General features: G+C 43.6%; 1 protein-coding gene across 37 annotated transcripts in view; it reads left to right on the top strand.

Moving 5' to 3' along the window:
- CLIP1 (CAP-Gly domain containing linker protein 1) overlaps positions 1 to 12,078 on the top strand; it is a 107,793-nt gene that overhangs the window by 60,120 nt on the left and 35,595 nt on the right. For 26 of the 37 annotated variants that reach the window (XM_083476648.1, XM_083476645.1, XM_083476650.1 and 23 more), the window contains 4 exons: positions 711 to 867; positions 6,282 to 6,447; positions 6,971 to 7,186; positions 9,022 to 11,307. In XM_083476648.1, coding sequence (XP_083332774.1) covers positions 711 to 867; positions 6,282 to 6,447; positions 6,971 to 7,186; positions 9,022 to 11,307 — 2,825 coding nt within the window. The remainder of the gene's footprint in view (positions 1 to 710; positions 868 to 6,281; positions 6,448 to 6,970; positions 7,187 to 9,021; positions 11,308 to 12,078) is intronic. The other 11 variants (XM_083476665.1, XM_083476663.1, XM_083476662.1 and 8 more) reach the window with 1 other exon arrangement.

Here is a 12,078-nt window from a genome sequence, read left to right as displayed (position 1 = left end):
TTCATAAATTCTGGACAAACAACAGGAATGTTACAGGTTTATTTTTGGTAATTTTATCCTACCTTTAATGCAACCTGAAAGACAATTCTAAAAACAGCATCAAGAAATCCACCACAGGGCATGTGACACCTGGCCTCTTGAAAATGAAGCCTAGATCTTGAAGTTTAGCCTCCTGGCTGCTTAGACATTTGCCGCCACCCTAGATCTAGACAGCATTGCTGGAAGGTCAGATCCCCCTCCCATGACCCCTCGTCTCTGCCCTCTTTCCTCAGCCTCTGGACTGGACTTGCTGGTACTCCTCTCCTTCCTAGTGGTCGGCTCCCATCCACCCTCGGAGACGGGGCTTTGCAAACTATCTTTCATACTAGCAGAAGCCCCTCTCTGATTCTGTTCTGCCTCCACTGAAAAAAACAAGCTTTTCTTTTGCAGGATTTCTCCAGAGTTGCTTAACTCCAGATAGACTTTTGCTTTTGTGCTATTCATCCTGTTGGTCAAAGCTTTTGTTGTCGTTTACATTCAATTCCAAGTTTGAAACTCCACATGTAACTTTTCATTTGAAGTCAGCTGCATTCTTGGAGATTAGATAGACAGATAGATCCTTACTTTACATTACAGTTTATGCTTTCCATCTCTTATGTCTTCAGGGCATGTGGTTTGTTTTTGAATATACTGTTTATGTACTTGGTTGATCACTTTTCTTCCTTGTTCAGCCATGGAGAAGAAAATGAAAGAAAGAGAAGAGAGAGAGCGCCAACTGATCGAGGCTAAAGCCAAACTCCAAAACGATATAGCCGAAATAATGAAATCCTCAGGAGACAGTTCTTCACAGCTTACAAAGATGAATGATGATCTCCGGCAAAAAGAGAAGTAATTTACCTTTCCTGGCACTTTCTGCTATCCTTGACCTGGTTGCCAGGAGCTGTGCATTTTCTCTGATTTCGTTTTGAGGAGGATGAGTTCATCTTACCAAACTCTCTTTAGCTGTGCATCTGGCTCTTGGGTTATAATACTTCTAAACTGTTCCTCATGTGTGGTGCTGTTGATTTCAACCCAAGGAATGTGGGCAACATTAACCAAGGAATTTTGTTTTGTTTTGTTGCATCTATTTTGGCTAGTAAGCAAAGCAAACTTCAGAGCAAGGTGGGTGGGGATCTCAGTGGCAGATCACCTGCGGAAGTCAGTTCTTGGCATCTCAGGTTCAGAAAGCTTCCTCAAGTTGAAGTCCTGCCCAGCCCTGCCTGGAGATCCTGGAAGCAGAACAGTCTGCATGCGTGTCATTAGAGCTGGGTGATATTTCAGTTCATCGTCTGAAACTGGAATGAAATTCAGATTGCGATACTGGTTTCAGACAATCTGAGCTAGCAATATATCACGGCTTCCTAGCCACTTCCAGCACAGTGCATTTAACTCCCAGCTGCCTGCCTGCCTGCCTGCCTCTACTGTGCTGGCAGCAGCCGGTGAGCCGCAATTTATTGCCAGTTCAAAGTGGCTGCTCACCTGCCTGTGTGTTTGCCTTTGCCTGAGCAAGTGGCTGCCTCTTTCCTTTTGGTTGGTTGCTCTTCCTGCAGCCAGCCAGGAGGGAAGAGGCTGCCAAATGTGCAGGCAGGTGGATGGAGCACCTTCTCAGGCTCCCCTCAGCTGAGGCCAGGCTGCAGAGGGAGGGAGCAGGCAACCTCCTTCCTTCCCTCCTGGTCGCTCCTCCCAGCCGCTTTTTCAGCCCTTCTCAGTGTTATTTCAGACATCATGATATATCACTATATTGCGATGGTTAGCTGGTGATATGTCACAATGTTGAAAACCAGATATTGCCCAGCCCAACGTGTCATGTACTCTAGCGCTGGGCTACATTCCCTCCCAAAGATGGAGTTAGAAGGATATTCAGCAGCACAGGTGGGGAAAGACCTTTGGATCAAGACCTGTAGAGCGGTATTGGGTTAAATGGACAAACGGTCTGCTTCAGCAGAAGAAATATTTATCGCTCTGCCCCCAGCAAAATAGGTGTCCCTAGTGCGGACATGCTGGTTGCCAAGGAATCTAGGGTATGGCCAGGAATGATTTCTGCATGCCAGAGGGGTAAGCAGGAAAGTCTTGTTTGTTCGTTTTTTAAATCCCCACCCTCCCAATCTGAAAGCAGTCCAGAACTGCGAACTGTGTGTGCATTGCGGACAGAGAGCTGTGTGCAGGTACCACCTCGTCTCTGAAAATTAAACTGAAGAGAACCAAATGGGTGGGCTTAGCCTTAGCTGAAACAATGAAATTTGCTGCCATAAGCAGCTTTTTAAGATGCTGTCTAGGTTTGTCATTGCTTTTCTCCCAAGAAGCAGGTGTCTTTTAAAATCTCTCACTGCCTCCATTTCTTCCCCTTCTATTTGCCAGGAGGTGATGGGCCCAGTGGCCATGATCTTCGTTTTTTCATGTTGAGCTTCAGACCATATTTTGCACTCTCCTCTTTCACCCTCAGTAAAAGGTTCTTTAATTCCTCCTCACTTTCTGCCATCAAGGTTGTGTCATCTGCATATCTGAGGTTGTTGATATTTCTTCCGGCAATCTTAATTCCGGCTAGGGATTCATCCAGCCCAGCCTTTCGCATGATGAATTCTGCATATAAGTTAAATAAGCAGGGAGACAATATACAGCCTTGTCGTACTCCTTTCCCAATTTTGAACCAGTCAGTTGTTCCATATTCAGTTCTAACTGTAGCTTCTTGTCCCACATAGAGATTTCTCAGGAGACAGATGAGGTGATCAGGCACTCCCATTTCTTTAAGAACTTGCCATAGTTTGCTGTGGTCGACATAGTCAAAGGCTTTTGCATAGTCAATGAAGCAGAAGTAGATGTCTTTCTGGAACTCTCTAGCTTTCTCCATAATCCAGCGCATGTTTGCAATTTGGTCTCTGGTTCCTCTGCCCCTTCGAAATCCAGCTTGCACTTCTGGGAGTTCTCAGTCCACATACTGCTTAAGCCTGCCTTGTAGAATTTTAAGCATAACCTTGCTAGCATGTGAAATGAGTGCAATTGTGCGGTAGTTGGAGCATTCTTTGGCACTGCCCTTCTTTGGAATTGGGATGTAGACTGATCTTCTCCAATCCTCTGGCCACTGCTGAGTTTTCCAAACTTGCTGGCATATTGAGTGTAGCACCTTAACAGCATCATCTTTTAAAATTTTAAATAGTTCAGCTGGAATACCATCACTTCCACTGGCCTTGTTATTTGCAGTGCTTTCTAAGGCCCATTTGACTTCACTCTCCAGGATGTCTGGCTCAAGGTCAGCAACCATACTACCTGGGGTGTACGAGCCATCCATATCTTTCTGGTATAATTCCTCTGTGTATTCTTGCCACCTCTTCTTGATGTCTTCTGCTTCTGTTAGGTCCTTTCCACTTTTGTCCTTTATTATGGTAATCTTTGTACGAAATGTTCCTTTCATATCTCTAATTTTCTTGAACAGATCTCTGGTTCTTCCCATTCTGTTGTTTTCCTCTATTTCTTTGCATTGCTCGTTTAAGAAGGCCTTCTTGTCTCTCCTTGCTATTTTTTGGAAATCTGCATTCAATTTCCTGTATCTTTCACTATCTTCCTCACATTTTGCTTGCCTTCTCTCCCCCGCTATTTGTAAGGCCTCGTTGGACAGCCACTTTGCTTTCTTGCGTTTCCTTTTCATTGGGATGGTTTTCGTTGCTGCCTCCTGTATAATGTTACGAGCCTCCATCCATAGTTCTTCAGGCACTCTGTCCAGCAAATCTAAATCCTTAAACCTGTTCCTCACTTCCACTGTGTATTCATAAGGGATTTGATTTAGATTGTATCTTACCGGCCCAGTGGTTTTTCCTACTTTCTTCAGTTTAAGCTTGAATTTTGCTGTAAGAAGCTGATGATCTGAGCCACAGTCAGCTCCAGGTCTTGTTTTTGCTGACTGTATAGAGCTTCTCCATCTTTGGCTGCAGAGAATGTAATCAATCTGATTTGGATGCTGCCCATCTGGTGATGTCCAGGTGTAGAGTCGTCTCTTGTGATGTTGGAAAAGCGTGTTTGTGATGACCAGCTTGTTCTCTTGACAGAACTCTATTAGCCTTTGCCCTGCTTCATTTTGCTCTCCAAGGCCAAACTTGCCAGTTGTTCCTTTTATCTCTTGATTCCCTACTTTAGCATTCCAATCCCCTATAATGAGAAGAACATCCTTCTTTGGTGTCACTTCTATAAGGTCTTGTAAGTCTTCATAGAATTGGTCAATTTCAGTTTCTTCAGCACCAGTAGTTGGTGCATAAAGTTGGATTACTGTGATGTTAAAAGGTCTGCCTTGGATTCGTATTGAGATCATTCTATCATTTTTGAGATTGCATCCCAGTACAGCTTTTGTCACTCTTTTGTTGACTACAAAGGCCACTCCATTTCTCTTACGGGTTTCTTGCCCACAGTAGTAGATATGATGGTCATCCAAACTGAATTCGCCCATTCCCGTCCATTTTAATTCACTGATGCCCAGGATGTCAATATTTATTCTTGCCATCTCATTTTTGACCACATCCAAGTTACCCAGGTTCATGGTTCTTACATTCCAGGTTCCTATGCAATATTTTTCTTTACAGCATTGGACTTTCCTTTCGCTTCCAGGCATATCCACAACTGAGCATCCTTTCGGCTTTGGCCCAGCCGCTTCATCAGCTCTGAATCTACTTGTACTTGTCCTCCGCTCTTCCTCAGTAGCATGTTGGACGCCTTCCGACCTGAGGGGCTCATCTTCCAGCATCATAACTTTTATATGCCTGTTGTCTTTGTCCATAGAGTTTTCTTGGCAGGGATACTGGAGTGGCTTGCCGGTTCCTGCTCCAGGTGGATCACGGTGGGGCAAAACTCTTCACTATGACCTGTCCATCTTGGGTGCCCTGCTCGGCATAGTTCATAGCTTCTCTGAGTTATTCAAGCCCCTTCACCACGGCAAGGCAGTGATCCATGAAGGCGCTTTCTTTTATACATTTTGGCTGATTTGGCCGGAGTCAGGTACCATCGGTAAAACATTTTAATCAGATTTTCTTTAAGAAATTCTTCCAGAAATTCACATGCGGTGAATTTTATGTCTACCTTCCAAAGTCTTTCCCACGCCTCCATTTGGATATTATAACTGAAGTCCTGGGCCCATTGAACCATAACTGGTTTTACCTCCTCCTCCTTGACTTACCACCCAATCAAGGAGGCGTTTATACATTTTGGATAAAAGTTTTTCTTTTGATTGAATTAAATCTTTCTCTAATCTTGATAGCTCTGTTGCAAAACCTTTTTGTTTGTCTTTTCTAAATATTTCATTATGTTGAAAATATTGGAGCCAGTTAGTTGTGTTCAGATCTCAAATTTCTTTAGGCTTAATTTATTATATTTTTCTTCCCGAAAGGTTTTATTTCTTTTTTTTTTCTCTGGCCCCATATTTTTAACTAACAAATTTGCGTTTTTTTACAGTTAATTTGAAAACCAGCCACTTGTCCAAATTCTTTTGTTTGATTTTTATTTATCTCAGTCACTTTTGGTAAACTTTCTTTGGGGTTTTCCGTAGTAATGATAAGGTCGGCTTGTCTAAATAAGAATGGCTGAAGTACAACAGTAGGGTGGGACTGACTTCCTGCTCTTGGGCTTCCCAGAGACATCTGGTCAGCAGCTGTGAGGACAAGATACTGGACTGAATGGGGCCCTTGGTCTGATATAGCAGCCAGGCTCTTTTATTTTGTTTGCTTCTGTTTAGCTCGAGGCTTGAAGCTTCCTTGAATTCTTTGTAAACCTGTATCTAGTTTACATCTGCAAATTACGGCAAGGGAATGCAGAGGGAGGTAGAAAATGGAAGCATATGGTCCTCTTTGCCCTACTGCTCCTCTGCGAAACATTTTCACATGTCCACTTGTATGATCAGTGGGTAGTGATACCAGCACTGTCTGCTGCCATTCGACCTGAAATTCAAAAGTGTGTAAGCAAAATTCAAATTGTTTTTGTCCTTTGCACCCTAAAAAAGCAACATGGTCACAGTATAAAAACAACAACCTGGCCTTGCCCTATGGACTTTACCATCTATTCTTGGAGGGGAAGACAATGGAGGGAGGAAAGGGAAAAGCAAGGGTAAGAACAGACACATAGTGACATGCAGGGCTTTTTTGCAGCAGGAACTTGGGGGAACTCAGTTCCGGTACCTTTCAGGTTGGTGCCATTTTTTAAAGGAAGATAATGCTTTTGTGCTATGAAGCGCAGGCTTCCAAGAGTTGCAGTGCTGACTCTCTCTTTTTGGTTATGATTCATTTTAGGCAGCTAGAGGAGCTTCAGCTTCAGCTCACCAAGGCAAGTGAGAGAACTTCTCAGCTGCAGGAAAATTTGGAGCAGGCGACACGTAAAGCTGAAGAGGAGCAACAGGAGGTGCACAAAAAGCATCAGGCTGAACTGCAAAAGATGCAGGACAAATTAAGCAACCTGGTAAGAGCAGCTGCATGGGCATTTCTCCAGAGTGGCCAGGAAGCAACTATAGGCAGCACAAGCATTCTTGCTCTCTACTGATGGCTCAAGTAAATAGTGATGCTGGGAATAAATGCATCACTGCTCCTGCTAACTCAATTTCTCTCTCTTTAAAACATTCAAACCTAATTAGCCGTTCTGTAGCTGGAGATATTTATGTTGCAAAACATTGCTGCTTTACCGCTGATGCTGACTCTTCATCTCTTTGAAACCATTACACCAATGTTACTTACTTCAAGCTCTCTCTCTGACGCGCACGCGCGCGCACACACACACACACACACACAACCTATTTTACACCTAATAAATCACAAGGCTTCAAAGACCCTGCTTACGCTAGATTTAGCACAGCTATTCTTTCAACTCTAATTCAAGAAAAATGTGCTCTTACATGATGAGAAAGCAATTGCAGAACACCATGGCTAGCTGTATAGGAAGGGAGCAGGACACTGTGCTGAACTGAATTGGCTCTCTATATTCACAGGAGAAGAAAATTTTGACTGGCCAAAATCAGTATAAAGATCTGCAGACAACGCACAAAAAAACACATTCGGAGATGGCCGCCAAGCATGATGCAGCCATCAAGGAGCTTAAGCAACAACTTCAGGAAACGCAACAGCTATTGACAGCAGCACAAAAGGTGAACAGTGACTTAGAAAAACAGACCAAGGAGCTGAAAAAGGAAGCAGAGCATGTAAAGGTGTGTATTTCTCTGAAACAGGTAGCCAAAGTTTGGACTTTTTTGGTGGCTCAATTACACTGTCCCAAACTCTCTGCATTTGCTTGATGGCCCTTTTAAGTCAATATATGTCCATAGCTGACTGGCCCATGGGGCTGACATGAGAAAGGCATCAATTTTTGAGCAACTCACCCATGAGGGAGCTGTATGACTGGTACCTTGTCAGACTGAACTTTGGCTTCCCAAGCCTAATGGAACAAGCAGGGGCATTGCAAGGGGGGTGCAGGGGGTGCGGTCTGCCCCGGGTATCATGCCGGGGCAGGGTGTGACAAAATCTCCCCCGGCGGATCCGCACCAGGTTGCACCTCCCGGCTGGGCCGCACCAAACGAATCATGCCTCCCGGCCAGGCCTCAACACCAGATCACGCCCCCCGGCCTGGCCGCTGCGCCAAACCGTGCCTCTCGGCTGGGCCACAGTGCCAAATTGCGCTTCTAGGCTGGGCCGCAACACCAGATCATGCTCCCCAGCTGGGCATGATCGCCCCGCCCCCTGGGTCGGGCGTCGTGGGATGGCTGGAGGAGGCAGGCAAGCAAACAACGGGGGTGGGTGGGCGCCATGTTCCTTGAGCATTAGGGTTTTTGTATTTGTCCATCAGGCCAGTGTAATTCTCAGGTGTTGGCTACAGATTTTATGCCCTTTCTTTCCAAAGAATTAGATGCAAGAAAGGAAGTTAAGACCTGCAATCATGGGGGGAAATTATAAAATAAAAATAAAAATGATCAGATAGAAAGAGAAGCTGCTTGGAGGACGCAATATGCCCAGTATTATTACTTTTAAAATTTTCAAGAAGGACAAAGTCTTCCCAAGAATAAATTTAAGTGCAATTAGGCCCAGTTCAATGACATAGGAAGTAAATGTATTCTAGATCCTTTGTAGCCCTGTAATTTCTCATTTCCTTATTCTGTAGGTAACTGATTTTACTTTTTAAAAAAAATTCTTTTCATTGGATGCTTAAAAATCCCTTATCCCATTTGAAGTGGCCAAACAAGCTTTGGAGGTGGTGGGTTTTACTGGCATTTCTTACTGCTTGATACCCTGCAAAAAGCTGTCCGTGTTCCACATTGTCCTTCGTGTGACTTGAATAGCCTAAATTTTATTTTCTGCATTTCCTTGACATTGTTCCTTATGGAGCTGTTCAGGGAAGTTTCCCCTGTCAGAGTGCCATAGGTCAGTGGCTGTGCCCTCGCTCATTCACCAGCTCAGCCTTATTTCTTTGGGTTTCATGTTCATTGACAACTTGTCCAGGCACAACATGCACAGTTCTTTCCTCTCAAAATTGGAAGGGGGGTTATATTTCAGCCGCAAAGAGTAGGCCAAAGATTGTGCCATCACTACTGCTCATGTTGAAATATAAATCTCGTTTTGACATTGCAGCAGATGTTGAAACTGAGCAAAGGATCTAATCTTGCTGCCTTTAAATAAGTTAGACTTTTACCTGCCTTGGCAAACACATGATTACAGCTTTTGTCTAGCTAGAATCCCCTTCTATATTCCAGCTGCTGCATTGCCTTAAGCACTCATTTGATAGTTGGGCTGTGTGATCATTTGTGAGCTCAAAAGTTTATTAGAGACCATACAACTTGTGAGCTTAAGACATTTCAATATAATGGCATTTGTTTAGCATTCAAAAGGATTTGGAAGTATTCAGCAGGGCTGTGTGTGTGTGTCATTATATACTTTTGTTTTTAAAAAAACAACAGTAACGCTATTTGTCTTTAATCCACACTTTGCACTAGTCTGCTTGACTTCATTTTTTGTTTTTTGTTTCCCTGTTCCCCATCCTTTGTTTCTTTAGTCCTTAACCTCTGTGTTAGCAGCAGCCAGAAAAGAGATTGAACTAATGTCAGAGGAGATGAGGGCTTTGATATCAGAGAAAGAAACCTTGGCACAGGAAGGGAATGCTTTAAAATTAGAAAAAGGTTCCTTGTTATCAAAACTTGTAGAGTTGGAGTCCAAGATTGGGTTATTAAAACAAGATCAGGAAAAGCTTTGGACAGTGAATGAAGAACTTAACCTGGAGAACAAAAAAATCATAAAGGAGAAACAAGAAGCTGAGAATAAAACGCAGCAGGAAAAAACTAAAAATGATGAATTAATTTCTGAGAAAGGAAAGTTGCTCTTAGAAATAGAGGCAGCCCAAGATGATCTTCTTAAAATCACTAGAGAGAATGATGCTCTACGCACCTCAAAGGTGGCTCTCCTCCGCCAGGTGGATGAGCTCCGGACCCATAGAGATGCCTTGGCACAGGAATGTCAGAAGCATGTCTGCCAAAGGGAAGAGCTCCAGGATTGTCAGAGAAAGCTTTCTGAGGAAAATGCTGCTCTTCTCAAAGATAAGGATGACGTCATCCAGAAGCTGAAGAGTTCTTACGAAGACATGGCCAGGGATCAAAAGGAGCTGCTTGAAGAAGTCACTTCCCTGGCTGCTGAGAGGGACTTGCTTTTGGGGAAACACTTGGATCTCGAAAACCAGAATGTGGCTTTGAAAAGAGAAAGGGATAATCTATTGCAGACTAGCCAGGATCTACAGTCAGATAAGGAGGCTCTCCTGAAAAGCCAGGAAGAGCTGCATAAAAGCTTAGAGCAGGCTCTAGATGAAAAGCAGAAGCTTGATGTGAAAAGTGAAGGCCTGCGCACTGATCTAGAAGCAGCAAATAAGGAGCTGAAAAAGATTACCAAAGACAAGGTTCAACTGCAGGCTGCTCATGCCAGCCTTTCGAAGCTCCTAGAGGAGTTCAAGGCCAGTAGGGAGTCAACGGACTCTGAATGTATTCAGTTGCTGCAAGAGAAGGAAGCCTTGTTTTCTGCTGAGAGGAGACTTTCGAGTGAAAGAGAAGAGCTTTTGAATGAAAACAAGGCCCTTTCTGAAAAGCTGGCTCATGTCTCTGAAAATGCCACTCTTACCGAGAGGATGCTTAATGAAAAGCTAAGCCAGATGAGCGCAGAGAAGGAGTTGACTTCTCAGAAGTCCTCAAAGCTCAAGAAGCAGAATGAGAACCTTCTGAAGGAAAAGGCCATTCTGGAAGCAAAATGTGCTGAGCTTCTGGCAGAGAAGCAGTCTGTGACCAAAGCCCTATGCGACTTGAAGAGGAAGCATGAATTGGACATCTCTGCAAAGAGGATGCTCACTCAAGAGAAGGCCAGACTCCAGGGCAGTGTTGAAACTTTGAAGCAAGAGCTTGACCAAAAAACGGAAGAAAACCAAGAGCTTGCCAGCTACAAGTGTGAGCTGTCCAAAATCCTGAAAGAGACCCAGAGTGCCAAAACAGTGTTAGAAAATGAGTATTCTGCTTTGCTTCATGCCAAGCAACTGTTAGCAGCTTCATTTAAAAGTAGTTCTTCTGAGAAAGAGCTACTGAGCCAAGAGAAGGTTCGGTTGCAGGAGGAATGTCAAAAGTTGAATAAAGAGTTCAAAACAGTCCATGATAATCTGATAATAGAACGGGACAGTAGGAAGCTGGAAAAAGAGTCCTTTGTGGTAGAGAACACACAGCTTCATAACAGTGTCAGCCAGTTAGAGAGTGAGAAGGAACAGCTAACATCCAAAAACAAGGAGCTGTTGGCTGAGAGGGATAAGCTGAAACAAGAGAAGTTAAAATCTGAATCTAAGCTGGAGGAAATTATGAAGGAAAAGGAGATCCTTAGGGTCGAAACAGATCAACTCGCATCCAATATTGAGAAGTTGAAGGGTGAATTTGTGGCATTGACAAAGTCCAAAGCTGAGCTCCAGGAACTGCACAGCTGCGTCTCCAAGATCCTAGAAGATCTCCGTTCCAGCCATGAAACATCTGAACTGGAACGTGTTAAACTTCTTCAGGAGAATGAGATTCTGCTTTCCGAGCAGAAACATCTGATCACAATAAAAGAAGAAATCTTGAAAGAGAAAGAAAAGTTCTCTGAAGACTACTATAAGCTTCATGAGGAGGTAACACTTCTAGCACAGATCAACAGTGAGCTGTCAGCCGGCCTCTTGGCGTCTCAGAATAAAAACCTGGTGCTCCAGAAAGAAAAGGATGAGCTTATCTTGAAACTGAAAGAATTCGAGAATCTTCAGGCACATGCGGTAATGCAAAGATTTGAGGTATCAAGACACTGATAAATCAGTCGAGTATAGTTACTAACACCCAACACTAACTTCTGTTGTTTCGGTGTCTGCACTTAATTTTGCACGATCCAGCACCTTGGCTCAGTCTGAACACGCTCCTTAATTATCTTGCTCACAGAGAATTTACCTCTTTGTGAATATCAAAAAAAACCTCTCAACTGCTGTAAGAATCAGGCAGGGGAGGAGAAAATGTCACACCCAACTTTCAAGGGCCTCACAGCTATTGAATGTTGCAAGGCAATTTTTCAGTTGTGAATAAAAAGGCAGGTTTCCAGATCTGCGGGAGCTTAAAATTACACACATGTGTATTGGCACATGTAACCTTCTTAAATGTACACTCAAATTGTTATCCAAAAATTAGTTGTTAAAACTTCCTCCAAAGCCTTCTTACTCTTAATTGGATAAAAGGCAGCAGGACACTCACTGTCCAAGCAGAATTGCTTCTGTGACAAAGGATTTGGCAATGTCTGTTATCTTTTTATTCACAGTAGGCTTTGCATTCTCTACCAACTGAGCGCAAAATGGAATTTTGAGACATTCCTCTCTGGGCTTCATAAACCATAAAGTTTTTATTCCAAGGACTATTTCAGATCATCTTGCTTGGGTCTGAAGCTTTTGCTTTGCTCCCCAAAAGACATCGCAGTACTAAAAGTTTGCAACCATATATTTGCCCCATCTCTTAACTTCAGTGTTTTCTACCAAATTCAGATGCAGGGCTGCAGTCCTGATATCTCAGTACTATGAAAG

The sequence above is a fragment of the Podarcis liolepis genome (assembly GCF_965112155.1).
Source record: "Podarcis liolepis genome assembly, chromosome: 15".
NCBI lineage: Eukaryota > Metazoa > Chordata > Lepidosauria > Squamata > Lacertidae > Podarcis > Podarcis liolepis.
This window is presented reverse-complemented; position numbering and strand designations above follow the sequence as displayed.